Below are 26806 nucleotides of genomic sequence, written 5' to 3' on the forward strand. Positions count from 1 at the left end.
CCTCGTTGACTTTCGTTTGTTTAGGGTTTTTTTTTTATTGTTTTGCTTTTAATACTAGTTGGGGTTTAACTCATGGGCATTTCCATCCGAGCAAGCCCTTTACCACTGAACCTTGACTTGCCTTCTTAATGTGGAATGAATTTTCACGTATCAGTAGGGGAAGCTGAGAGCACTGAGAGAGTTGGGGTGGACTGTGCCTGTACTCAGGTAGATATGGTAGGAGATTCCCTTAAACACAGTAGTTCAATAATAGCTTGGGCAACATAGTGAGACCCTCATCTCAAAAACAAATGCAAAACAAGACAAACAAAAAGAAAAAAAACCAGTGGTAGTGGTATAGTGTATGTTTAGTATGCATGAGGCCCTAGGTTCACTTCTCACCAGTGTGTCTGTGGGGCGGGGGGAGGACCAGACCAGTGCTGGTGGCACAGACCAGTAAACCAGCATTCTGGGAGCTTGACGTAGGGGGATCACCAGTTTGAGAACAGCCTGGGCAACATGTCTACTTCCTAACAGCCTGTCTCACAATAGATAATTTTAAAATAAATAAATAAATAAATAAATGGCTGGCAATGTAGCTTAGTGTACTTGCCTAGCAAGCGTGTGCAAGACTCTGGATTCAATCCACAGTACCACCAGGGGGAAAGGGAAGGAGAAAAAACAAAAAAGAAAAAAAAAATAAATGAAAGAAGTTCACCTTGCTTGGTCCCTAAAAGACAACACAGCCCTTGGAGTAGCCCTTTATTGACAAACACAGACCAGCGCCTGAGGAATGCCAGGCTTAGGGGTACAATTAGGTCACCACTATGACCACGTTGGAAAGGAGCTGGATCCACGCCGCCAGCATCTCCACCGTGAACTCGCCCTTCAGGTGGGAGGCCAGCACCACCCGGAAACACGGGATTAGCACCTGTGGAGATGGGGTAGTAGAGAGGGGCTCTGCTCCTGCGTCTGCTACCTCCTCTTGAAACTCTGGTTTCTCAGCTTGCTCTGGAAGCAAAGGGTTCAGGAGAATTTGGCAGAGTCCACGCACAGCTAGTGGGAAAATGGGCGTCTATCTGCTGTGCGGCCACGCCCACTGCCGCGAGCCTGTCGTCTGCGACTGGTCCCTCAGTGTGCGGAAACAGGTCTGGGTCAGGGGTACGCAGCAAAGAGCCTTCGGCAGCACACCACTTGTGCGCACGGCGGCCACGTGAGTCATGCCAGTCCGGCTCCTGGTAGAGCCAGGTGGAGCCTACTTTGGGTTCTGGGTAGGATCTGTGCTCAAGACTCCTGTCCCGCCTCCCAGAGACCACGCCCCCGCCCCCCCCCCGCCCAGATTGTGCCACTTGGCCAGAGAGCAGGGCCCAAACCTTCCCAACGTGAGCGCGCTCCTGGCGCCAAGCTTGGCACGATCAGGGAGCCCGGTCTGCCCTTCAGTCTTCCTTGTAGAGCCCTCCTCATGTCGCCCCACCCGCTCAAATCGGCCCGGCACGGTGGGAACCCGGGGACCCTCGGCCCCGGCGCAGAAATGTCGCCAGCTGGGCCCTCGCGAGTGGGAGGCCAGGGCCTCTGCCATCACCTGTTGCGGCGCTGACTCCCCCGCGCGGCGCGTGGGCGCCTGTGCCGTAGGCTTGGGTCTGTAATTTCTCCCCTGCAGGCAGAGTTATGCTGCCCTTGAGGGAGCCACAGGATGGAGCAGGAGTGAGACCGGGGACAGAGAGAGCCCGATTCCCTTAGTGGGGACCGCATCAGCGACCCCGACACTGCCAGGGTCGGGGGTGTGACATCCGGCGTGGAGGAGCAGACTCTACACGCACCCCACGCGGAGTGAGCGACGGTCCGTGGGCGACTGGGGACGGTCCCCAATCGAGAGGTCCCCTGACCCGGCGGTGGAAGCTCTGCTCCCTCCGCGCTGCAATCTGGGGTCCTCAGGGCGAGGAGCTTCCCGGGTCACCCGGAAGATCCTCCGGCAGGTGGTCGACCCCGGGTGACCGCGCTCCTGCGAGACCCCAGCGTACCCCTGGGCTTCTCCCGTCGTCCCCCGGTACTGAGAACACAGGACCCGGTTGTTCCAGCCTCATCCTTTTATTGGGGATTCCGGGGAGGAAAGCGGGAGGGCGGGGGTGTGGGGGGCTGCTGCTCAGGGGTCGTAGCCAGTGCCGGGTTCGGGCGGCGGCGCTCAGCGGTACTTCTCGGTCAGGATGGAGGACACAAGGGACAGGAACTTGTCCCAGGCGGCGTGGACCTCGGCCGAGAGGTCGGCGGGGAAGTGCGCGGCCAGCGTGACCAGCAGACAGTGAGACAGGAGCTGCGGGGGCCGGGAGGGCGCCTCAGGTCTCAGTGAGGGGAGCGCGTGTGTGTGTGTGTGTGTCTGTGATTGAGACCTCACTCCCTCGGGCCCTGTGCTGACCAGCCCCCAGCCCATCTCTGTCCCACTCACCACCCACCACCCACCACCCACCACCCACCTTGAAGTTGACGGGGTCCACGCGCAGGACGTAAGCGTGCAGCTCGCTCAGCTTGGTCAGCGCGACCTCCACGTTGTCGATGTTCTTGACGGCGTCGCCCAGGGCGGCCATCACCTTTGAGCCGTGTGCGCGCAGCTGTGGCGACCCCGGGTGCAGGTCGAAGTGGGGGAAGTAGGTCTTGGTCTGGGGGTAGCTGGAGAAGAGCCTGGGGATTGGGGGAGCGTGAGCCTTGGGGCCTCAGTGGAGCTGGCACCCAGGTAATGTATTTGGGCACCAAACTTAGAGATTTCCCCAAACCCAGAAATCAGTGGGTGGCTTATTAATTTAATATCAGTCAGTGACCTCTCACTGTGATATGCTAAAAGCATATTTTAATGCCATTTTAAATTAATATAAAAGAATCCTCACTGAACAAACATTAAAGTTTCAGGATGCCCAGGCTCCAGTGTGGCAGGGCATTGACTCTCCTCATTGTCCATCATGCATCCATCCCTTAATTCAGCCCTTGTGTGTGGATAGGGTGTGGGCTTGGCTGGGTGAGCTCTGTGAGATGCAGTCCTACTTCTAGCTCCCTCCCTCCTCATCCACCTCCTCCTCAGTTCACTGAATCTTGGCCCTTTTACCACTAATCATCATCATGATGCCCTTCCAATTCATCCTCACCGGCCCTCTTACTGACCCCACCTCACTGACCTCTTCCCACCTCACTTCCATGCTGACTGTGCCTCCTGAGCCTCCAGACAACCCCTCCTATCTGCTCGCTGAGCTCTCCTCTGTGGTCCTCCCATTGACTGTCCCTTCCTCACCAACCTCTTCCCATTCTCCTCTCCACCCCAACAACTCCTACCGACCCCTCCCTTTTTTGTGAGACAGGGTCTTACTCTCCAGTTCAGACAGGAGTGAACTCATTACAGAGCCCAGGCTGAGCATGAGCTTGTGATCCTCCTGCTTCATCCAAGAGTATGCTGGGATTATGAGGGTGCGTCTCCAAACCTGGCTCCACACCTTCTGATGGACCTGCCATTCCATCTAATCCTGAGCCTCTTACTGACTCCTTGATGACACTTCTCATTGACTCTACACCTATTGCTCTACTGACCCTCCTACTGACCCCTCTAATTCCCCCTCAGGGCGCCTTGTTCATTGTCTTCTCACTGACCTCTCCTAGTCACCCTTCTACACATTGACTCCTGCTTTTCCACCCCTCTTCTTAACCCCCCCACTGTCCCCTGTGCATTGACCCCTCTTCAATGACCTCTCCTTATTGAGCCTTTCTCACTGACCCCTGCTCACTGCTCATCCTCACCATCCTCTCCTAAGGACCCCTCCCACCACCCCTGCCCTGGCCTCTGATCTGGTCACTCAGCCCATCCTGTCTGGCTCTTACCTCTCCAGAGTCTCAGTGCCAATGACATCAGCCTGCATGGACATCTTGTCCCAAATGGTCGTGATGATGGCCCTCTCACTGTTGGTCAGAGACATGATGGTACGGTGGGCAGGTGGGCTGGAGCTGGAGACGCTTAGGACTGGCCTGGTGGTGCTCACTCTCCAGGATCCTCTTATATGCACTGTGCTGTGGGCCCAGCCAGGACGTGGCCATTGGTTGGGAGAGGGGAGGGGGCTAAAGGGTGGGGGCTCTTATCTGACCCAGTGACAATATGCAGTCAGGGCCTGGTGGTCCTGGGAGGTGAGGAGCTATCACTCCTGCCCCCTCTTGGCCTTCAAGGGGGCGTTGGCCATAGTCTGACACAGTATCTAGGAGAGATAGGGGCCCAGGCTTCCCAGGAGGTCATCCCTGCCTTTGAAGTCCAGCCCTGCGCTGTCCTTATCCATTTCAGAATGGCCAAGTGGGGCCCAATGTGCACCCTCCTTGGGTACATTGCCCACCATGCTGTCTGTGGCATCCCCTTCCAGCTCATCTCTGTGACTCCTGAATTGCTCCAAGAACAGCAAGGGTTCTGGTAGGCTAACACAGAGGGAAGGCTGGTTGGGTCTGTGTCCTGACCAACAGGGTGACATGGTAGGCTAACCAAGGAGAGTTCATCTCATGCTGTGCACTGTGAGGGATGCTGTGTGCAATGTAGCCCTCATACCTGTCACTGTAACGCATGACAAATATTCTTTTTAGGTTTTTTCTTTGTTTGTTTATTTTTTTGAACTTGGTTTGCAGTTCAGGCTGGTCCTGAACTCACTATGTAGCCCAGGCTGGCCTTGAACTCATGGTGATCCTCCTGCCTCAGCCTCTCAAGTGCTGGGGTTACAGGTGTGTGCCACCAGATCTGGCTTTCTTTTTAGTTTTAACATACAATAATTTTTCTTTTCTTTTTTCTTTCTTTCTTTTTTCCTATTCTCTGATGTTAACATATGTATAGATTTGTGTGACAGGACATAGGACAGCTCCATCACCCCACAAATTTCCATGTACACCCATTTAAAGTCTTAGTCTCTGCCTACCCCAACCTCTGCCAGCCATTCTAATTTCCTGTTTTTCAAAAATGTAGTAGAACTTGCCAGGAATTACACACACCTGTAATTCCAGCACTGAGAAGTCAAGCAGCAGCACACTGTGAGTTCAAGGCTTTTCTGGACTACATAACCAGACCCTGCCTCAAAATAAAAGAAAGAATATTGTATTACTGGAATCACAGTATCGTACTCTTTTTTGTTTTGTTTTGTTTTGTTGGTACTGGGGATTGAACTTGGGACCTTGTGCTTGCAAGACAGGTGGTGGTACCACTGAGCCAAATCCCCGGCCCAGTGTTGTACTCTTTTAAGACTGGCTTCTCTTACTTAGCATAATACCCCTGAGATTCATCCAAGTTCTTATATGTATCAATAGTTTTCTTTTTAGTCCATGGAATAAATATGCCAGTTATCCACTCTTTCACAAAAGGACATTTGGGTTATTACCAGGTTGGAACCATTATTGATAGATACTATGAACATTCATAAATGTCTTTTGTGAACATAAATTTCTATTTCTCTATGGTAATATCATATATTAGGAGTAGGGTGAGCTGGGTGTGGTGGGGCGCACCTATAATCCCAGCACTCAGGAGGCTGAGGCAGGAGAAATGGTGCAAGTTCAAGGTCAGCCTGGGCTACATAGTAAGTCAAGGCCATCCTGAACTACATAATGATACCCTGTCTCAATCTGCCTGCCAAAATAAAAAGGTGGATAATATCCATCTGTAATTCCAGGACTCTAGGAGGCAAAGCAGGAGGATCGCATATCCAGCCCACCCTGGGTAATTTATGGAGTTAGTGAAACTATGTCTCAAAATAAAAAGGTAAACATAGAGTTGGGGATGTAGCTCAGTTTTAAGATCCCAGGTTCAATTTCCAGTACCAAAAAGAAAAAAAAGTCCCATGGAATGAGAGAATATATTTGATAATTGTATATCAAATAAAGAATTTATTTAAAAAAGATTTATCAAAAAAATGGAGTGTGGATATAACTCAGTGATAGTGTACATGTTTAGCAAAAGCAAGGCCCTGGGTTCAGTCTCCAGTACCAAAACAAACGAAGCTTACCCCCAAAATATTACAATTCAAAAATAAAGAGCCAAGCAATTGAAAAATGTGGAAAAGATTTTAACAGACATTTCTCTAAAGAACATACACAAATGGCCAATAAACAAATGAAAAGACACTCAGAGCCTTAGCATTAGGGAAATGCAAGTCAAAACTATAGAGATACAGTTTATACCTGCTAGGATGGTCACAGTTAATGAGACAAAATAGTAAGTGCTGGTAGGAAGGTAAAACGATATACAATGGAAAACAGTGTGGCAGTTTCTCGAAATTCTAAACATAGATCTGCTATATTAATATAATATATATGTGTAATATACTAGATTGCATTCCTGGATATATACCCAAAAGAAATGGAAACATATATCCACAAAAAATTACATTTTTATAATAACCTTATTCATCATAGCCTAAAGTGGAAATGATTCAAATTACCATCAACTGATGAATTAAATATAGTATAATTCACCCATGGAACACTCTTCAGCCAAAAAAGAAGATAAGAACTAAATGGGCCGGGGATTTAGCTCAGTGGTTTTGCCACCTGCTGCGCAAGTGCAAGGACCAGAGTTCAATCCCTGGTACCAAAAAAAAAAAAAAGAACTACTATATGCTACAATGTGGATGAACCTTGAAAACATGATACAGTGAAAGAAGGCAGACATAAAAGGCCACATGTTTATAACTTCATTTTATGAATTGTCCAGAATGGACAAATCCATAGAGTGCAAAGTAGTTTAATGGTTGCCAAGAGGGGATATTTGGGGGACATGACTGCTAATGGATGTTTTTTCTTTCTTTTTTTTTTTTTTTCCAGTACTGAGAATCAAACTTGGGGCCTTGTGGGCCGGGGATCTAGCTCAGTGGTTTCGCTCCCTGCCTCACAAGTGGAAGGACCTAAATTCGATCCCCGGTACCAAAAAAAAAAACCAAAAAAAATCAAAAACAAAACTTGGGGCCTTGTGCTTGCCAGGCAGGTGCAGCACCTCTGAGCTACATCCCTGGGTCATGGGTTTTTTTTGAAGTAATGAAAATGTTCTAAAATTGGATACTTTACAATGATGGTTGCATGACTGTGTACAAACAATAAAACCCACAAACATGCTTTTATTTATTTATTTGCATTTTTCGAGACAGGGGCAGGCCTTCTGGGATCTCCCAATGGTTCTGCCTCCCCTGCTATATGTAGGTCAGGCTGAGCTTGAAGAAGGAAAGGAGAAAAAAAGTTAAAAATTATGAGAATAATAGCCAAAAGGACTTTATGGAAATAAGCAAAACTGATCAGAAAGAGTGTGAAATGCATGAAGCCATCTGAGGTGGCCCTTGCCCATACAACTGGATATTAAGGAGGCCGAGCTGGGAAGATCTCTTGAGTGTAGAAGGTCAAGGCAGGGCTTTGGCAACATAGCCATACTCCATACCTTTTTCTTGTTTTTTATTTTATTTTTTTTGGTACCAGGGATAGAACTCAGGTCCTTGCACTTACGCAGCGGCGAAACCACTGAGCTAAATCCCTGGCCCCCTTTTTCTTGTTTTTATGGTGCTAGGGTTAAATTGAGGGCTTTCTCACTGAGCTACATCTCTAGCTCTTTTTATTTTTTATTTTGAGCAACATCTTTGTAAGTTACCCATTCAGCTCCATTTATAATTCTCCTGCCTCAGCCTCCCAAAGTGCTGGGATTATAAGATGTGTCACCATACCCAGCTCTCTTCCTACTTTGAATAACATTTTTTTAAAAAAGTGTATGTGGGGCCAGGGATTTAGCTCAGTGGTACCCAGCCTGCCTTGTCTTCAGTTTGATCCCTGGTACCAAAATAAATAAATAAATTAATTAAAATTAAAAAAAATTTTTAAAGGGTATGTGTGGGCAACCATGAATGGATTTTAGTTTATGTCTTAAGTGAGGGTTTTTTGCGTTTAATTAAAAATGAGTTAGCTGTAAGACAGAGGAATGGATGGTCAAGAAGGAGGAGAAATTACCCAGCAGCTCAGAGAGCCTTGTGACCAGAAAGAAAATGATAAATGAAAGTGACAATGGGGACTTTACCAGTTTCCCCAGTTTTATGCACTGCTCCATGTGGGGGCTGACCTTGCAGTGGCAGTGAGCCCTGATCCTGATCCTAGGGTGGTGGAACCACCTGGGATGTCCAAGGACCCAGCTTGGAATCCTGGAAGGCAGCACCTGGGGCAAGGGTGTTTCTGGTGTAGCAGCAAGGGAGGCAGGACCACTGGGAGATCCCAGAAGGCCTGGGACAGAGCATGGGTGATAAGGAGGTGGGGGTTCAGGACTCAGGACAGAACGCAGGCCTCATGAACAGCAGGAAGAAGGGCAAAGAACCCGACTATGGAGGTTCCCAGGAGGGCCAAGTCTACTCAGGGCGGCCCATGCCCCTCTCTGTCCCCGACTTGCTGGCCTGGCATGATCCTTCCTGCTCTGAGGGTCACTGTGTCTGAAGAGGGGTACAAGGAACCAGGACACTCATTCTTACCCACCTCCCCTCTGGTGGGAAAGTGGCTGGGACTTGGAGCAGCCTATTATGGTTATGTGACTGTTTTTATTTGGTTTGGTTTGGTTTAGGTGCTGGGGATACAGTCTGGGGCTTCACCGTAACCCTGCTTCTGATTTATTCTAGGCTGTGTGTTTAAATGGTGTTGGGCAGTGACATTTCAAAGGACAGTGTCCATTCTAGGACTCTCCTCCTCCATCTTGTGGATGACCCCTGGGAAGCTGGTCCATCCTGTGACAGGGGCAGGGCTCTGTGCCTTCTCTGGAGAGCTCCTCTCCCACACTGCAGCTGCAGAAAGGTCCTTGGTCCAAGAAGAGTAGACCGCTCCTCTGCCGGCACCTCAGGGACACAGAGAATCCAGGCACACAGAGGCTGCTACCCAATCAGACTTTATTCAAAGATGCAGAGGTGCACTGTGGGTAGGGGAGGAGAGCCTGGTCTGAGGCACAGTGGGCAGGGGTAGGGTCCAGCTTGATGGTATTTGGAGCTCAGTGCAGTGCCAACAGTACAAAAGAGCTTGTCTATGATGGTGTGGAACTTCAGAGTGAATTCTTCTGGGAAGTTGTTGGCCCTGGTCAGGAGCATGTAGTGGTTCAGGAGCTGTGGAGAGGAAGCACCCCTAGGTGGACATAGGTTTTTAGATATATTTTTTTTTTGGTACTGGGGATCGAACTCAGGACCTTGTACTTGTGAGGTGGGTGCCAGAACCACTGAGTTAAATCCCCAGCCCCCTAGGTGGACATAGGACCACAGCCTCCTCCCTCCACCTTTTGGAACTTATAGGGTTTCTTTGCCTTGCTAGCAAGGCCTGCTGTGCCCTGGGAATCTCTGACCCATCTCAAACTGGCCCCAGTGCTCACCCTGAAGTTGGCCTCCACACGCAGCTCCTGGGTATGCAGTCACTTAGATCAGACAGGGTGGCAGGCATGTTGTCTGTGCGGTCTATAGCTTTGGTCAGGGCATCAGCTGCCTTCTTGCTATGGGTCTGGATTTGAGGGGAGCCAGGGCTCATGTCAAAGTTGAGGAAGTAGGTCTTGGTGGTGGGGAAACTTGTTAACATTCTGCAGGGAGAAGTGGGTAAGTGGGGCTAGGAAGGGTGCAGGTGCACAACTAGGGGTGTCCAGACTCTGAGGCCATGTTGATCCTGAATCCATGCAGGGGAGAGGAGGGTCTTTACCCGTATATGGCAACTGGGCTATGCTGGGCCTATGTGGGGCCAATTTTCATCCAGACAGCCAGAACAACACATTTTTATGCCCAGGTCTTGGGGGACAACACACTAGTTACAGCCGCACTCATTGGCTGGCATAGGGCCATTACCAGGCCAGGTGGCACCAGTAGGGCTGGAGCCAAGTTCTGGTCCTCCACACACCAGAGGAACCTGGTACTCAAGGCCAGGATTCCTCTCCTCCTATTCTTTTTCTGCCCACCCACCCAGCACCCCTGAGCCTCCCTGGAAGCAATATGCTTGTCTTCATATGCTGGGTCTGCTTTCGGGTCCATTCATATGTTCTTTTTTGGGGGTTTTTTTGTGTGGTTTTTTTTGGTACCAGGAATCGAACTCAGGTCCTTGCGGTTGCACAGCAGGCGGCAAAACCACTGAGCTAAATCCCCGGCCCATTCATATGTTCTTCACCAGCAGTACTCCAGGGAATCTCTCTTAACTCTAGGTGTCCCACCCTGGGCTGTGCCCTTGGAGGACCAGAAGGGCCAGCCTGAACCATCTACTTGCACCTAGACCTGTCACACACTGGATGTGAATTAGCTGAGCAGAAGTGACAAGTGACCAGCCAGCACCTGCAAGAAGGAAGAGAAGCAGCACCCATTTAGGGCAGAGAGGCGCACACCCAAGAATGCCTCTCCCAGGAGCCCTCTTGCTCTCCCTGGGCCTCAGTTCCTCCAGCCCTTTTCCTTCCCCAAAGTCACTGTGTGTGTAACTGAGTGACAGGCACAGGAAGGAAGAAATAACCAGGCTGGTCTGAGGATCAAGGTGGGCTTCCTGGAGAAGGTGACACTGAAGGACAAATGTTATCCCTGGAAGGCAGAGGCTTGCCTTGGGCAGCAGAGAGAAGCTCCCTAGGGTGCAGAATAGAGGTAAAGAAATGTGGGGGTAATGAGGCTAGATCCACAGGGTGAGAAAGGGGAGACTTTGGTGAGGCAGAGAGAATGACAGTAGTGCCAGCTCATGCTGTCCCCATGTCCTTGCCGATAACAGTGACAGTGATGGGTAGAGAGAGATTATTGAGGAGAAAAGAGGGTAAGAAGTCCTTGCAATATCCTTTCTTGGAGCCTGAAGGAAGGGCTTGCTCTGGGGGTGAACATGTGGTACCCTTCAGCCCACTGCTCTGCCCAGGCCTCCCCAGGATGCCAGCTGGAGTCCTGGTTTGCGTGATGGGGGGGGGCAGCAGGGGGAGAAAAGCTCAGACTGCCTTGGGCAGAGAAGGAGATAGCTCAGACCAGAGTTGAGTTCCCTCCACTCATTCTGTCCTTCCTACGCTGCACTCTTCTGGTTCTGCCTACAGCCCCAGGCTTAATCCTGGCTCAGAGGAACAAGAAGAATAAGATGCTGAGTCTTAGGGGAGCATCTTAATGTCTGCCTCAGGCTCAGGATCTCCTGTCTTTGCATGTTGCTCCAATCTATCCATTATTCAAGGTCTATTAAGCCAAGTCTTAACCTTAGGAAATATACTTCAATCAAAAAACTTACATACTCTTAGAGACATTTATAGCTAAATGGATGCACATAGAGGCCATACTCTTAAGTGAAATAAATAGGACACACATGTGTAAATACCAAATAGTTTCTCTGGTGTGAGAAATTTAAAGTGTAAATAAGGATTAAAATGTATAATTGATAATGTGAAATAGGAAGGAAAAGTTTAAAGGTGTAGGAAAAGTGGGAGGGGTAGGGGAAAGGAAGAAGGGAAAGGAAAATATGAGAAAAGGAAAAAATGGAAACAAAGTCTTTGTAAATAGGGAGGGGTAGAGGGGGTGAAGGGAGGGCTAGGAATGGGGAAAAAATAAGAACCAAGATACATCACGTAAAGGTACAAATTCTCAATGATGAACATAACTCTATTGTATACCTAAAATGTACCAGTAAACTTAATGAAAAAAACCCTTACATATTCTATCTCCCTACTTTTCCCAGAATCAGGATACCTCGTTGACTTTCGTTTGTTTAGGGTTTTTTTTTTATTGTTTTGCTTTTAATACTAGTTGGGGTTTAACTCATGGGCATTTCCATCCGAGCAAGCCCTTTACCACTGAACCTTGACTTGCCTTCTTAATGTGGAATGAATTTTCACGTATCAGTAGGGGAAGCTGAGAGCACTGAGAGAGTTGGGGTGGACTGTGCCTGTACTCAGGTAGATATGGTAGGAGATTCCCTTAAACACAGTAGTTCAATAATAGCTTGGGCAACATAGTGAGACCCTCATCTCAAAAACAAATGCAAAACAAGACAAACAAAAAGAAAAAAAACCAGTGGTAGTGGTATAGTGTATGTTTAGTATGCATGAGGCCCTAGGTTCACTTCTCACCAGTGTGTCTGTGGGGCGGGGGGAGGACCAGACCAGTGCTGGTGGCACAGACCAGTAAACCAGCATTCTGGGAGCTTGACGTAGGGGGATCACCAGTTTGAGAACAGCCTGGGCAACATGTCTACTTCCTAACAGCCTGTCTCACAATAGATAATTTTAAAATAAATAAATAAATAAATAAATGGCTGGCAATGTAGCTTAGTGTACTTGCCTAGCAAGCGTGTGCAAGACTCTGGATTCAATCCACAGTACCACCAGGGGGAAAGGGAAGGAGAAAAAACAAAAAAGAAAAAAAAAATAAATGAAAGAAGTTCACCTTGCTTGGTCCCTAAAAGACAACACAGCCCTTGGAGTAGCCCTTTATTGACAAACACAGACCAGCGCCTGAGGAATGCCAGGCTTAGGGGTACAATTAGGTCACCACTATGACCACGTTGGAAAGGAGCTGGATCCACGCCGCCAGCATCTCCACCGTGAACTCGCCCTTCAGGTGGGAGGCCAGCACCACCCGGAAACACGGGATTAGCACCTGTGGAGATGGGGTAGTAGAGAGGGGCTCTGCTCCTGCGTCTGCTACCTCCTCTTGAAACTCTGGTTTCTCAGCTTGCTCTGGAAGCAAAGGGTTCAGGAGAATTTGGCAGAGTCCACGCACAGCTAGTGGGAAAATGGGCGTCTATCTGCTGTGCGGCCACGCCCACTGCCGCGAGCCTGTCGTCTGCGACTGGTCCCTCAGTGTGCGGAAACAGGTCTGGGTCAGGGGTACGCAGCAAAGAGCCTTCGGCAGCACACCACTTGTGCGCACGGCGGCCACGTGAGTCATGCCAGTCCGGCTCCTGGTAGAGCCAGGTGGAGCCTACTTTGGGTTCTGGGTAGGATCTGTGCTCAAGACTCCTGTCCCGCCTCCCAGAGACCACGCCCCCGCCCCCCCCCCGCCCAGATTGTGCCACTTGGCCAGAGAGCAGGGCCCAAACCTTCCCAACGTGAGCGCGCTCCTGGCGCCAAGCTTGGCACGATCAGGGAGCCCGGTCTGCCCTTCAGTCTTCCTTGTAGAGCCCTCCTCATGTCGCCCCACCCGCTCAAATCGGCCCGGCACGGTGGGAACCCGGGGACCCTCGGCCCCGGCGCAGAAATGTCGCCAGCTGGGCCCTCGCGAGTGGGAGGCCAGGGCCTCTGCCATCACCTGTTGCGGCGCTGACTCCCCCGCGCGGCGCGTGGGCGCCTGTGCCGTAGGCTTGGGTCTGTAATTTCTCCCCTGCAGGCAGAGTTATGCTGCCCTTGAGGGAGCCACAGGATGGAGCAGGAGTGAGACCGGGGACAGAGAGAGCCCGATTCCCTTAGTGGGGACCGCATCAGCGACCCCGACACTGCCAGGGTCGGGGGTGTGACATCCGGCGTGGAGGAGCAGACTCTACACGCACCCCACGCGGAGTGAGCGACGGTCCGTGGGCGACTGGGGACGGTCCCCAATCGAGAGGTCCCCTGACCCGGCGGTGGAAGCTCTGCTCCCTCCGCGCTGCAATCTGGGGTCCTCAGGGCGAGGAGCTTCCCGGGTCACCCGGAAGATCCTCCGGCAGGTGGTCGACCCCGGGTGACCGCGCTCCTGCGAGACCCCAGCGTACCCCTGGGCTTCTCCCGTCGTCCCCCGGTACTGAGAACACAGGACCCGGTTGTTCCAGCCTCATCCTTTTATTGGGGATTCCGGGGAGGAAAGCGGGAGGGCGGGGGTGTGGGGGGCTGCTGCTCAGGGGTCGTAGCCAGTGCCGGGTTCGGGCGGCGGCGCTCAGCGGTACTTCTCGGTCAGGATGGAGGACACAAGGGACAGGAACTTGTCCCAGGCGGCGTGGACCTCGGCCGAGAGGTCGGCGGGGAAGTGCGCGGCCAGCGTGACCAGCAGACAGTGAGACAGGAGCTGCGGGGGCCGGGAGGGCGCCTCAGGTCTCAGTGAGGGGAGCGCGTGTGTGTGTGTGTGTGTCTGTGATTGAGACCTCACTCCCTCGGGCCCTGTGCTGACCAGCCCCCAGCCCATCTCTGTCCCACTCACCACCCACCACCCACCACCCACCACCCACCTTGAAGTTGACGGGGTCCACGCGCAGGACGTAAGCGTGCAGCTCGCTCAGCTTGGTCAGCGCGACCTCCACGTTGTCGATGTTCTTGACGGCGTCGCCCAGGGCGGCCATCACCTTTGAGCCGTGTGCGCGCAGCTGTGGCGACCCCGGGTGCAGGTCGAAGTGGGGGAAGTAGGTCTTGGTCTGGGGGTAGCTGGAGAAGAGCCTGGGGATTGGGGGAGCGTGAGCCTTGGGGCCTCAGTTTGGAGGATGAGGGAGTGCCCAGACCCCAAGCACTTTTTAGCCTCAAACTTACAGATTTCCCAAAACGTTCAGTATATAAACATATTGTCAGTCAGTCACCTATCATTGTGATAAATTAAAATCATATTTTAATGAAATCTTAAATGAATGCAAAACAATTTATGTTGAACATTAAAGCTTTAAATAAAGACAGCATGGGTATTGCCTATTTTTCCTGTTGCCCAGGCTCCAGTGTGGTAAAGCATTGACTCTGCCCCAATGCCCATCATTCATTCATTCATTCATTCATTCATTTGCTCAGCCTGGTATTGGCTGGGGTCAGTGACCCCCTTGAGATAAAGTACTCCCTTCAGCTCCCCTCCCTTTCCCTTTCCTTACACCACCTCTGCAGCTCCCTGACCTCACGGCCCCTCCTCACCACCACCACTGTCAAAGGGCCTTTCTCTACTTCCCCTCTTCACAGTTCTTCCATGTTGATCACCCCTCCTGACACCTCTCCCTCACTGACCTTTCTTCTGAATCTTCCCACCATCCTCTCCACCCCACCCACTGCTCCTGACCCTCCTGCTGACCTCTTTCTTTTGTTGTTTATTTCAGACAAGGTGTTAATTTTCAGTACAGACTGGCCTTGAACTCACTATGTAGTCCACTCTGAGCTTTAATTTGTGATCCTCCTGCTCCAGCCACTGAAGTGCTGATCACAGGTGTGTGCATTCATGCCTGCCTTTTACCTCTCCTACTGACCTCTTTGCACCATCCCATCCATACCTGCTACTCCAACTGCCCCTCCTCACTGACCTTTCTTCATTGACCTTTTTTTTCCCCCAGTACTGGGAATCAAACTCAAGACCTTGTGCTTCGCAGGCAGGCGCAGCACTACTGAGCTACATCCCTGGCCCTCATTGACCTCTCCTACTCGCCCCCCTCTTGACCCCTCTTCAATGAGCCTTTCTCATTGACCCCTGCTCACTGCTCATCCTCACCATCCTCCCTTACTGACCCCTCCCACCGCCCCTGCCCTGGCCTCTAATCTGGTCACTCAGCCCATCCTGTCTGGCTCTTACCTCTCCAGAGTCTCAGTGCCAATGACATCAGCCTGCGTGGATATCTTGTCCCAAATGATCGTGATGATGGCCCTCTCACTGTTGGTCAGAGACATGATGGTACAGTGGGCAGGTGGGCTGGAGCTGGAGACGCTCAGGACTGGCCTGGTGGTGCTCACTCTCCAGGGTCCTCTTATATGCACTGTGCTGTGGGCCCAGCCAGGATGTGGCCATTGGTTGGGAGAGGAGGGAGGGCTGAGCTGTGGGAGCTCTTATCTGACTCAGTGACAATTTGCAGTCAAGGCCTGGTGGTCCTGGGAGGTGAGGAGCTATCACTCCTGCCCCCTCTTGGCCTTCAAGGGGGCGTTGGCCATAGTCTGACACAGTATCTAGGAGAGATAGGGGCCCAGGCTTCCCAGGAGGTCATCCCTGCCTTTGAAGTCCAGCCCTGCGCTGTCCTTATCCATTTCAGAATGGCCAAGTGGGGCCCAATGTGCACCCTCCTTGGGTACATTGCCCACCATGCTGTCTGTGGCATCCCCTTCCAGCTCATCTCTGTGACTCCTGAATTGCTCCAAGAACAGCAAGGGGTCTGCTGATCCAGGATCAAGGGAAGGGTGGAGCTTGTGGAATGGTGGAGCTGTTCTGTGTCATGACACACAAATTCCTAAAACATGCTGGGAATGCTGTCAAATGCCTGTAATCCCTGCACTTGAGAGTCTGAGGCAGGAGGATTTCAAGTTCAAACCAGCTTGGGCAATTTAGTGACTTAGTAAGGCCCTGTCTCAAAATAAAAGAGGACTGGGGATGTAGTTTAGTGCCAAGATCTGGGTTCAATTCCCAGTAACCCCCCTCCCCACAAACACACACAAATCAGAGAATTGTAAAAACCAAAAAAGTCGATTTATTGTATGTAAAATAAAACCAAAAGGAATATTTGTCTCATGTTATAATGACTGGTATGAGGGGTATATTAAAATCACCTTGATCTCACTGTGTAGCCCAGGCTGGCCTTGAATTTATAGCAGTCCTCCTGCCTCAGCCTTCTGAGTTCTGGGATCACAGGTATGCTCCACTTTGACTGCCATAGACTTTATTCTGTTCCATGATTTATGTGACTATCTTTCACCATAATCAGACTGTTTTGATTTTGATTACTGTAGCTTTTTTTCCCCATCAGTATGGGAATTTGCACCCAGGGCCTTCACACTGAGCTACATACCCAGCCTTTTATTTCTTTATTTTGAGACAGGGTGTTGCTAAGTCTCGAAGACTTGCCCAGGCTAGACTTGAATTTGTGATCCTTTTAACTCAGCCTCCTAGAATGCTGGGATTATAGGAGTGTGCTACTATGGCTGACTCTGATTACTGTAGGTTTATGGTAAGTTTTAAAGTTGAATAATGCCCCACAGAATGAGAGAAAGTATTTGATAATTATATATCCAATAAAGAATTTATCCAAAATAAAGTACCAGGGATATAGCTCAGTGGTAGAGTGAATGCTTAACATAAGCAAAGCCCTGGGTCCCTAGCACCCAAACCAAAACAAAAAGTTATTTAAAAATCTTAGAATTTAAAAAAAATAGACAACAAATTGAAAAATGGGCAAAGAATTTTTTTTTGTACAATTGTTTATACAAATTCAACAAAGGTAAAACTGCATTGGGGAAGGTTTAGGAAACACCGCTATGGACAATGGCACTTATGAATGCAGAACTTCACAACTAGCAAACAGACAGCTCACAAACCTAAGTGAGAACTCCAGTCACTTCAAAGGAGAGAACCAAAGGAAAAGAACCGCCTTGTGGGTGCATTTATTCTACTCCTTGATTCATGGGTTAAATTAGGTCAACATGAGGTATAAGAGCTCATGCTGGAGCAAACCCTTCCAGAGTACAAAGGCTGAAGTTTCAATTGTAAAATCTTGAGAAAAAAGTGACTTCTCTACGGAGGAAACTTGGCAACCTATCTTACTTTGACTATAACTCACATCTATCCACAACATGCTTGTGTGGCTTCCTGATGTGCACAGTGGGCTCTGGCTTCTGGCTAAACAAGCTTTCAAGCAGAAGATGTGGCATGTGGTCCACATTATGTCGACACCAAAACCCTCGACCTTGCAGGGAACTGGGTGTCCAAGCAGAAACACCACTAGGGCCGGGGATTTAGCTAAGTGGTTCCGGCACCTGCCTCGCAAGCGCAAGGTCCCGAGTTCGATCCCCGGTACCAAAAAAAAAAAAGAAACACCACCAAAGCAACCCCCAACCCCACGCCCACGTGAGCCCTCCTCTCCTAAGCAGAGCGACTTCTCCCAAGGCTACCTGAGAAGTGGTCCGGAGAGCAGCGTGGTCACCACGCAGAGGCCGAGCAGGCGCCCCTCACTCAGGGAGAGGTGAGCCGCCTCTCCCTGAGCGAGATCTGCACATGGAATTGCTGTTGCCTGCAGTCCCGGTCCTGAGTTCCAGTGGGAAACAGAGCCCTCCGTGACTGTGAAGTCTTTCCCTGCCACCCATCCCCGCCCAACCCCGTATTTACATGCTTGTCCTTGGACTCAGTTTTTGCAGTAGTTTTTCTTTGACTGGGCAAAGAATTTTAATAGACATTTCTTTAAAGAAGATAAACAAATAGCCAATTTATAATATACAATAGAAAATGAAAAGACACTCAAGGCCATTAGCAATTAGCAAATCAAAACTATAAAGAGACACACTTTATACCTACCAAGATGGCCATAATTAACAAAACAAAATAACAAGGCTGGTGGGAATGTAATATGCCACACTGGAAAACGGTGTATCAATTCCTCAAAAGGTTAAACACAGTTATTGTATAATCCTGCCATTACATTTGTAGACATATACCCAAGAGATATGGAAATATATATCCACAGAAACATATCTTTATAGCAACATTATTCATCATAGCCAAAAGTGGAAAAACCCAATTTTCCATCAACTGATGAATAAAATATAGTATAATCTATCCATGGAATATTCTTCAGCCATAAAAAGGAATGAAGACTAATACATGCTACAATTGCATATGAACATTGAAAAGATGCTCAGTGGAAGAAGCCAGACAGGAAGTAGTACATGATTCCATTTCTATGAAATATCCAGAATGGCTGGGCAAGGTGGTACACACCGTAATCCAAGCATTTGAGGAGGCTGAGGCAGGAGGATTCCAAATATGAGCCCAGCCCCTGGGCAATTTAGCTAGAGCCTATCTCAAAATAATAAAAAGGCTGGGGATAGCCTGGCATGGTAGTGCATGCCTGTAATTCCAGCATTTAGGAGGCTGAGGCAGGAGGATTGCTGAGAATTCGAGGCCAGCCTGAACTACATAGAGAGACCCTGTCTCAAAAAAGGAGGGGGCTGGAGATATAGTTCAGTACAAAGGTCCTGGGTTCAATCCCCAGTGCTGCAATTAATTAATTAATTAATTAAAAGTCCAGAATGGACAAATCTATAGTGATAAAAGTAGGTGAAGTTTTGTTTAAGATGATGTATCCAGGAGGTGTGACTGCTAATGGATATGGGTTTTCTTTTAGGGTGATGCCAATGTTCTAAAATGCACTATTGGCTACATGACTGTGGATAAACTATAACTCACAGATCTAAATAAACTTTTTTCTTCTTTTTTCGGTACCAGGGAGCAAACTCAGGACCTTGCACTTGCCAGGCAGGCGAGGCACCATTGAGCTAAACCCCCAGCACTCTTTTTTTTTTTTTTAAAGAGTACTAGGGACTGAACCCAAGGGCTTCACACTGAGTTACATCCCCAGTTTATTTACTTATTTGTTTGTTTAATTTTGAGACAGTACACCAAGTTACTAAATTGTCCAAGCTGGGCTGGAACTTTTAACTTTCCCTTTTCAAACCCTTTTGCTTCAAATTCCCATACTGTGGGGATTACCAGCATTCTCCACCACACCTGGCTCTGAACTCACTTTAAATGGGTGAACTATAAGGTATAAAGCTGAGGTAGGAGTATCATAAGTTCCTTTCTCAAAATGAATTTTTTTTTTGGTACTGGGGATCAAACTCAGGTCCTTGCACTTGCGAGGCAGGTGGCGAAACCACTGAGCTAAATCCCCAACCCTCAAAATGAATTTTTAAAAATACAAATTTAAAAAGGGGAGGAAAGGGGCTGAGACAGTTTAGTGGATTCAATATAGAGCCCTGAGAACAAATCAGGTAATGTGATTCCTCTCACTTTTTCCTCTTTTCTAAAGTTGTTTTGGCTCTTCTAGTTTCTTTACCTTTCCTTACAAATTTTAGTTAGCTAAGACTTACCTGCACAAAATCATGCTGAATTTTGAAGTAACCAGGGGCAAATAGAGTTTTTTGTGTTTTTTTTGATACCAGGTATCGGGTCCTTGGGCTTGTGCAGCAGGTGGCGAAACCACTGAGCTAAATATCTGGCCCCGCAAATACAGTTTTAATTACAGATATCTTGTTGAACTATTCTTAGAGATAAAGGTGGGGCTTGGATAAGAGCTCTGATTTTGAAAACATATGTACAAACATAAGCAAGTATTAAGCACCGTGTGTATGTGAGGCACTATGCTTGATGTTTAATTCATAGTGGTGCTTGTTTCTTTTATGCCTGAGATGTGAGAGCTTGCTAGCTGTCCTGGTCAGTGCTGCTGCTGACCACAAGTGGCCCTAGGATGCTCACCAGGAGTATGACTTTTCCTTGTCCAGGGTGGCACATCCTAGCCTGGTACCTGGAGCCATATTGGGCCTGTGTAAGACGGTATGGGACTGTGGGTGAGGCTTCTAGAAAGGAGAAAAGTGGTAGGTATTGGAACAGAGACAGATTGACAGACAGAGAGGACAGGATGTGTGGGCAAGACAAGGAGTCCTTGGGTCAGTGGAGGGAGATATATAGAGTTGGGAGGGCAAGTCTAGAGGAGAGACAGAGGGAGCCACAGAGAGTTCTGTGAGGGATGTGCCTGGGAGGGTGCCTATAGAGGCAGAAGGCACCATAGGGCTTCTCTGTCCCTAACAAAGGAGGCAATGACAGTGTGTTCCAGGATCTTGCTTCCAGAGCAGCCACCTCTGTTACTAGGGACAGTACTCAGCTACTCTTGGGTCCTAGGGTCTACTCTGCCCTTCCTGGAAGCACTACCCCTTCAGATCTGGGCCATCAGATGGACAGGACAGGATGCCAAAGAGGGCTTTTGTTTTTGACCTTCCAAACTGCAAAGCGTTGCAATGGACAGGTGTTATTTCTTTTCATCTTTTTCATTATGAATATCACACAAGATACATTATAGCTTAATGAATTACAATAGAGCAGACCTTCCACACACAATCTCCTCTAAAGGTGACCTCTAAGGTGCCTTAGCGTCTTGTCTTACTTTTTTTTTCTTTTTTTGTGTGGCACTAGGGATTGAACCCAAGGCCTTCACACTAAGTTATATTCCTAGACCTTTTTAAAATTTTATTTATTTTGAGACAGACTTGTACTAAGTCTCTAAGTTGCCTAGTTTCAGCTTGAATTTGTGATCCTTCTGCCTCAGCCTCCAAGAATGCTGAGGTTGCAAGCATGTGCCTCTGCACCTGGCTGCACTTTAATTGCTTTTGAATGCTTTTTGTTGTTGTTGCTGATGGGAACTGAGCCTAGGGTCTCAGCATGATAAGTATGTGTTCTACCACTAAGCTACACTCCCATCATCATATAAATGAAACAATACATTGTGCCCTTATTTGTTTCTAATTCTAAGTGTTTGTGAAATTCACCATGTATGTAGTTGATGGTTTTCATTGCTCTATTGTATTTCCTTGTGGGAATATGCTACAATTCATTCATTGTAATGGGGATGGACTTTTGGGTTGTTTAGTTACTGGCTATTATGAATAATGCTGCAATGGACATTCTTTCACATGTCACCTAGAGCACATGTAACTGAGTTCTCTTCTGTATATACCTAGGAGTGGAACTGCTGGGTTGCAGGGCATGTGCTCTTTCAACTTTAGTAGATAACATCAAACTGTCTGCCAGAGTAATTGACCAATTTACATTCCCAGGTGTGGTGCTGAATTTCCCTTGTTCCTCTCAACCATCTGGTACAGTTGGTCTCCTTTCATTTTAGCAAGTCTGATGCATGTGTGTAGTGGTTTCAATTCATACTTTCCTGATGATTAGTGAAGTTGTGTTCCTGTTCACATTTTTACTGGTCACTGAAGTTCCTCTTTACTGATGTATATAAGTAATGTATATTTTCCTAAGTGTTGCTGATCTTACTGACTTGGAGGAATTTCAAAGGTATTCTGGATATAATCTGCCAGTTTTACTCTGCAAGTGTGCTGTAGTCCCCCCCACCCTTTTTCTTCAGTGCTAGGGATGGAACCCACGCCCCTGTGCATGTTAGGCAAATGCTCTAACATTGAGCTCCCCCCAACCCCCCTAGCCCCTGCCCCTTCTTTCGCTCTCTATCCCTGTCTCTCTCTCTGCCAGGTTCTCACCATGTAGTCTGTGAAGGCCTTGTACTTAAAATACTTCTGCCTCAGCCTCCCAAGTGCTCTGGTGTGGCATATAGCACTACACCTGGCTCCTGGTTTTACTTTTTTGTTTTCTTTTTTGTTTTTGGTACCAGGGATCAAACTCAGGACCTTGCGCTTGTGAGGCAGGCGCCGGAACCACTGAGCTGAATCCCCGGCCCTGGTTTTACTTTTTTAATACCATATTGGTTTTGGTTGAACAGAAGCTTGTAACTTTAATGTAATAAAATCAGTGATTTTATTGTCCTGTTAAAAAACGTTGTATCCAGGGCTGGGGATTTAGCTCAGTGGCACTGTGCCTGCCTGACAAACAAGGTTCTGAGTTCAATCCCCGGTACCAAAAAAAACCAAACACTTGTACCCTTACCAAGATACATTATGTAAAGGTACAAATCCCCAATAATGAATGTCAACATGTTGTATACCTAAAATGTACCAATAAAAGTTAATAGTTTAAATATATAAAAAAAATGTATCCTTGCTGGGCATGGTGGTGGATCCCTGTAATCTCAGCACTCGGGAGGCGTGAGGCAGGAGGATCACCGTGAGTTCAAGGCCAGCCTGGACTACATAGTGAGTTGAAGACCAGCCTCAACTACATAGTGAGAACCTGTGTCAAAAAAAAAAAAAATGTTGTATCATTTACCTACAAGATCCCAAAGTTGGAAACAACTGAAAATGTCCATCAGTAGATGAATAAACAAATTTTAATTATGATATTTCCAAATAATGAGAAATTATTCAGGTATAAAAATAAAGTGGTCCATGTCTGTAATCTTAGCACTTGGGAAGCTGAGGCAGGAGGATCATGACTTCACAATCAGCAGGGCTACATAGTAAATTCCCAGCCAGCCCAGACTATATAGAGAGACTTCATCTCCAAAAAAAAAAAGGAAAAAGAAAATGACGTACTGACATATGCCACATGGATGAACCTTGAAAACACTGTACTGAAAGAAGCCAGCCCCAAAGACTACATATTGCATGATTTCATGTATATGAAATGTCCAGAACAGTCAAATCCACAGACAGAAAGTAGGTTAATTGTTGTCAAGAATGGGGAGAGGGGAGACAGAAAGTGAGTGTTTGGTGGGGAGGGGATTCCTTTTGGGGTGACAGAGGTAGCGGTTGTACAATGTTGTCAACATGCTAAATGCCACCAAACTGTTCACTTTAAAGTGGTTATTGATTGGTTGATTGATTGGAGTACTGGGGATTGACCTCAGGGCTTGGAGCATGCTAGGTAAGTGCTCTACCAATAAGCAATACCCTCAGCTCTATGTTATTTTTATTTTTATTTTTTATTTTTTTGGTACCGGAGATCAAACTCGGGTCCCTGCGCTTGCACAACAGGTGGTGAAACCACTGAGCTAAATCCCCTGCCCAGCCCTATGTTATTTTTAAGAATAAAAGACACCTTCCAAATGCTCAGGTGAAGAGAGACTTCTAGACCACATTTGTAAAACACTTGTACAGTCTTCTGCATCCGGTGACAATCCATATTGTGTGGTGTGAAATCTGCGACATGTATTAGTGCTAAGTCCTGTACATGGCTCCAAACCCTCTCCATGTTGAGCCCTTCATCCTCATAACCAGGCTGTGAGGGAAGTTTTATTATAAATTTATTTTTAAAGATAAGGACTTGGAGGTTCAAGCAGGCTATAAAACGTGTCCATTGTTTCACTGGAGAAGGGAACTAGCCTGAGGTTTGGTGTGACTGGGATGCTGGTGGGCCAGGGCCAGCCTTGGTTTCCCCACCTATGACAGGACAGCCCGAGCCTGTTCAGTGAGCCCAGGATGCCAGAGTTGCTGATCTCTGGGCAGAATCTCAAGCTCCTGGCTACTCTGAGGCTGCGTAGTTGGGGCTATTCTTAGATGGGTGTCTGGTCACTCAGCAGTTCATCCCAGGGGTCTTCAGGCCCTTCCCTGAGGACAGACACTGGGTGACCTTGCAAGGGCTAATCTTGTGAGTCCAAGTTTCACTGTTTGAACTGTCTGTGGGGGTTATACTTAGGCCCCACTCCCAGCATTTGAGAGGGTCATCTGACACAGGAACTCTGCACCTGATAACTTAATATTTTGTCACTATTGTACGCAGGTGTCTCTTCCTGGTGGGGCAGGAACACTGAAGTCAAGAAGGTTCAACCCAGATAGTGTTTGTGAGCCCCACCCTGCCCTCTGACTGACCCAAGAATGATGAAACCAAGTGGCCTCCTGGCCTGCCCAAGAGGACCCAGGTTGGGAGGAAGGTTGGGGGTTTCCAAAAGCCCACAGCCTTCCAAAAAGCAGGATATAAAAGTTATTTAAATTTAAAATGAGGGGGACTTAGAGGCGTGGGATCTTAGTAAAGAAGAGTCTGAGGATGTACCTGCATTGAGCAGGGGTTCCCTGGTGCTTCACTGTCCCAGAGACAAATGAGAGCTTAGTGCCAGGATTGCACTTCAAGGCCTGTTACTCCAGATGCTGTCACTGGTAGGGAAACTGAGGTCCAAAGTGGGGCCTGCTACCCCTTAGGCCCAGGTATAAACATGAGGTCTGGTTTGTGTAACAGCTGCTGAGGTGAGGCATGGGGCCAAGGTGAGGGAGATGTTGGAATCCCAGCCTGGTCCAGCTCCTGAGCCTGACCAGCCAGCCTATGAGGGACAGATCTGGACCATGTGACAGGGTATCTCCCTGGACTTCCCACTGGTTTCAGTGCTTGTTACTACTAACTGCATAGCCAGAGGAGCAAACCAGGAGCAGTGCTGTGAAGGTTGCTGGCAAGAAGTGTGCCCTGAGGGGATAACTGGGAGTGGGGGGCAGTGGGTTCCTCCAAGACTGGGTCTTGCCATCCACTCTTTGCCCATCTTGCAAAGATTGCCCACCGGAGCCCCAGAATTTGGCCCAAATGTGACCAGGGATGTCACAGGGGTGAGGCTTGAGCCAAGTCCCACTCACGTCTGGCACCCCGGGACTCCAAGGAGCTCTGTGGGTAGGGCCCCATACCACAACTGGCTACTTCACCAGGCAGGGGCTCCCCACCCCCTGCACCAGCCTCCCCTCCTGCACCCTCATTTCCATTCTGGGGACACAACTGTATGGGAGAAGTCACAGACCTCATTATACACAAAATCAAAACATCTGGGCGTTGTGGCACACATCTTTAAATCCCAGCACTTGAGAGGAGCATGAGGAGCTCTGTGAGTTCAAGCCTAGCCTAGGCTATGTAGAGAGCCCCCGTCTCAGAAAACCAAAACCAAAGCCAAAGCACACAAGATTGAGATAAAGGTTTGCAAAACCCGCAGCAGAGTACAGATCCCTCTCAAAGAACATATCCAAACCATCAAAGGACAAACAACTCATAAGGAAAACAAGCCAATTCTCTCACACTAGCAAAGTCAAATGATACAATTTTCTCTCTCAGTAAGAAAGAACTACAACACTGAAACACTGAACATCATCTTCCTTTTGGGAAAAATAATAATACCGCCCACCCTCCCAGTAGTGGGGATGAAACCCAGGGCTCTCGTGCATGCTAGGCAAGCATTATACCTGAGCCATACCTCCAGCCCTTTATTTATTCTTTTTTTTTTTGGTACCGGTGATCGAACTTGGGACCTTGCGCTTACAAGGCAGGCGCTGGAACCACTGAGCTAAATCCCCGGCCCAAGCCCTTTATTTTTTGAGAGGCGCCCAATGCCCAGAGAGGTCCAGGCTGGCCTCGAACTTGCGATCGTTGTGGTTCAGCCTGCTAGAATGCGGGGATTACAAGCCCGCGCCAGTGCCGGACTACAAACAAGGGTGCTACTTTTGTAATGCAGAAACCAGCGTCTCTCGACAGCTTCTTCTTTGAACGCTAGTTTCGGCTCTCAGGATCTCCAGTATACGAGCGGGCGGTTCCCTCGCCCTAAAACGGAGGCTGCAGAGGCCGTGGCTTCCTGAAGCTCTGCGCCTGAGCATACGGCCGCATGCGCCTGCGTACATGCCCCAGCCAAAGCTCCAAATCTCGCGAGCGTGGCGGCTGTGGCGACGCGTCGGGCTTGAGGTGGTCGCACTGGCTCTGTTGGCCTACCTGCGGGCGTAGGGCGTTCCCTAAGGCTCTGCGTCCGCCTCAGGTACCCCCAGCCCCCGCCGCCCCCTGGCATTATGGGGGACAACACCAGTCCCATCAGCGTGATTCTGGTGAGCTCGGGCAGCAGGGGGAATAAGCTGCTGTTCAGGTACCCCTTCCAGAGAAACCAGGAGCACCCGGCGTCCCGGACAAGTAAGTGGCGCCCGGCGGCCGCCGCGAGCACTCGGCGTCCACGAGAAGGAAAGAGGAGGCAGGAGAGAAATCACTAGTAATTTACCTCCAGAACAGCTATTGCTAACGTCTTGACAGTCTCCAGTTTTTAAAAAACATATATATAAATCTCAAGTACTTGGAAGGCTGAGGCAGGAAGATAAATTCCACGTCTGACGGTGTAGCTCAATGGTAGAGCCCTTGACTAGCATACAGGAAGCCTTGGGTTCAATTCCTAGTGCCTTAAAAACGATGTAAAAATTGCAGATGCACCTTATGTTAACCTTGCCCTCCATCTCTGCCCCAAATTACCCTGTTAGTTTGGAAATTGTCCCTCTTGAGAAGATAGCAAATACATATCTGCATATAAACAATATTCGTTGGAGGATTTTTTTTTTATTCACGCAAGCGTCTTCTAAAGCACTCTTCTAAACTGAACAGTCAGTGTTGGCACCGCACATAATTGAGTGAATACACCGACCTCATTCAGTTGGTTGCAGCATACTACTGCTCCAGAACATACACTTCGTACGTGGATGAACCTTTTTTCCCCCACTTGCTAAATTGCCCAAGTTGGCCCTGAAATTGTGATCCTCCTGCCTGTCTCTGGAGTGCTGAGATCACAGAAGTGAGCCACCTTGTCTGGC

The 26806-nt window shown here is 48.7% G+C and overlaps 3 protein-coding genes across 8 annotated transcripts in view; 1 reads left to right on the forward strand and 2 right to left on the reverse strand.

Moving 5' to 3' along the window:
• Positions 1 to 2051: 2051 nt before the first annotated feature.
• Positions 2052 to 3958, reverse strand: LOC147820941 (hemoglobin subunit zeta-like). The gene is made up of 3 exons (XM_087202800.1): positions 3838 to 3958; positions 2451 to 2655; positions 2052 to 2290 (listed from the first exon to the last, which is right to left on the reverse strand). The coding sequence occupies exons 1-3, from the start codon at positions 3930 to 3932 to the stop codon at positions 2162 to 2164; spliced, it is 429 nt and encodes a 142-aa protein (XP_087058926.1). The 5' UTR covers positions 3933 to 3958; the 3' UTR covers positions 2052 to 2161.
• A 9746-nt stretch (positions 3959 to 13704) lies between these two features.
• Positions 13705 to 15696, reverse strand: LOC101705305 (hemoglobin subunit zeta). Its single transcript, XM_087202798.1, has 3 exons — positions 15411 to 15696; positions 14104 to 14308; positions 13705 to 13943 (listed from the first exon to the last, which is right to left on the reverse strand). The coding sequence occupies exons 1-3, from the start codon at positions 15503 to 15505 to the stop codon at positions 13815 to 13817; spliced, it is 429 nt and encodes a 142-aa protein (XP_087058924.1). The 5' UTR covers positions 15506 to 15696; the 3' UTR covers positions 13705 to 13814.
• Positions 15697 to 25884: 10188 nt separating this feature from the next.
• The window catches only part of Nprl3 (NPR3 like, GATOR1 complex subunit), a 45853-nt gene continuing 44931 nt past the window's right edge, over positions 25885 to 26806 (forward strand). For 4 of the 6 annotated variants that reach the window (XM_087202958.1, XM_087202959.1, XM_004873718.4 and 1 more), the window contains exon 1: positions 25885 to 26141. In XM_087202958.1, coding sequence (XP_087059084.1) covers positions 26024 to 26141 — 118 coding nt within the window. In that variant the 5' untranslated portion in view covers positions 25885 to 26023. The remainder of the gene's footprint in view (positions 26142 to 26806) is intronic. The other 2 variants (XM_021251417.2, XM_004873722.4) reach the window with 2 other exon arrangements.

The sequence above is a fragment of the Heterocephalus glaber genome, unplaced genomic scaffold, assembly GCF_053883595.1.
Source record: "Heterocephalus glaber isolate CG9 unplaced genomic scaffold, H.glaber_assembly_v1.0 deba00001781, whole genome shotgun sequence".
NCBI lineage: Eukaryota > Metazoa > Chordata > Mammalia > Rodentia > Bathyergidae > Heterocephalus > Heterocephalus glaber.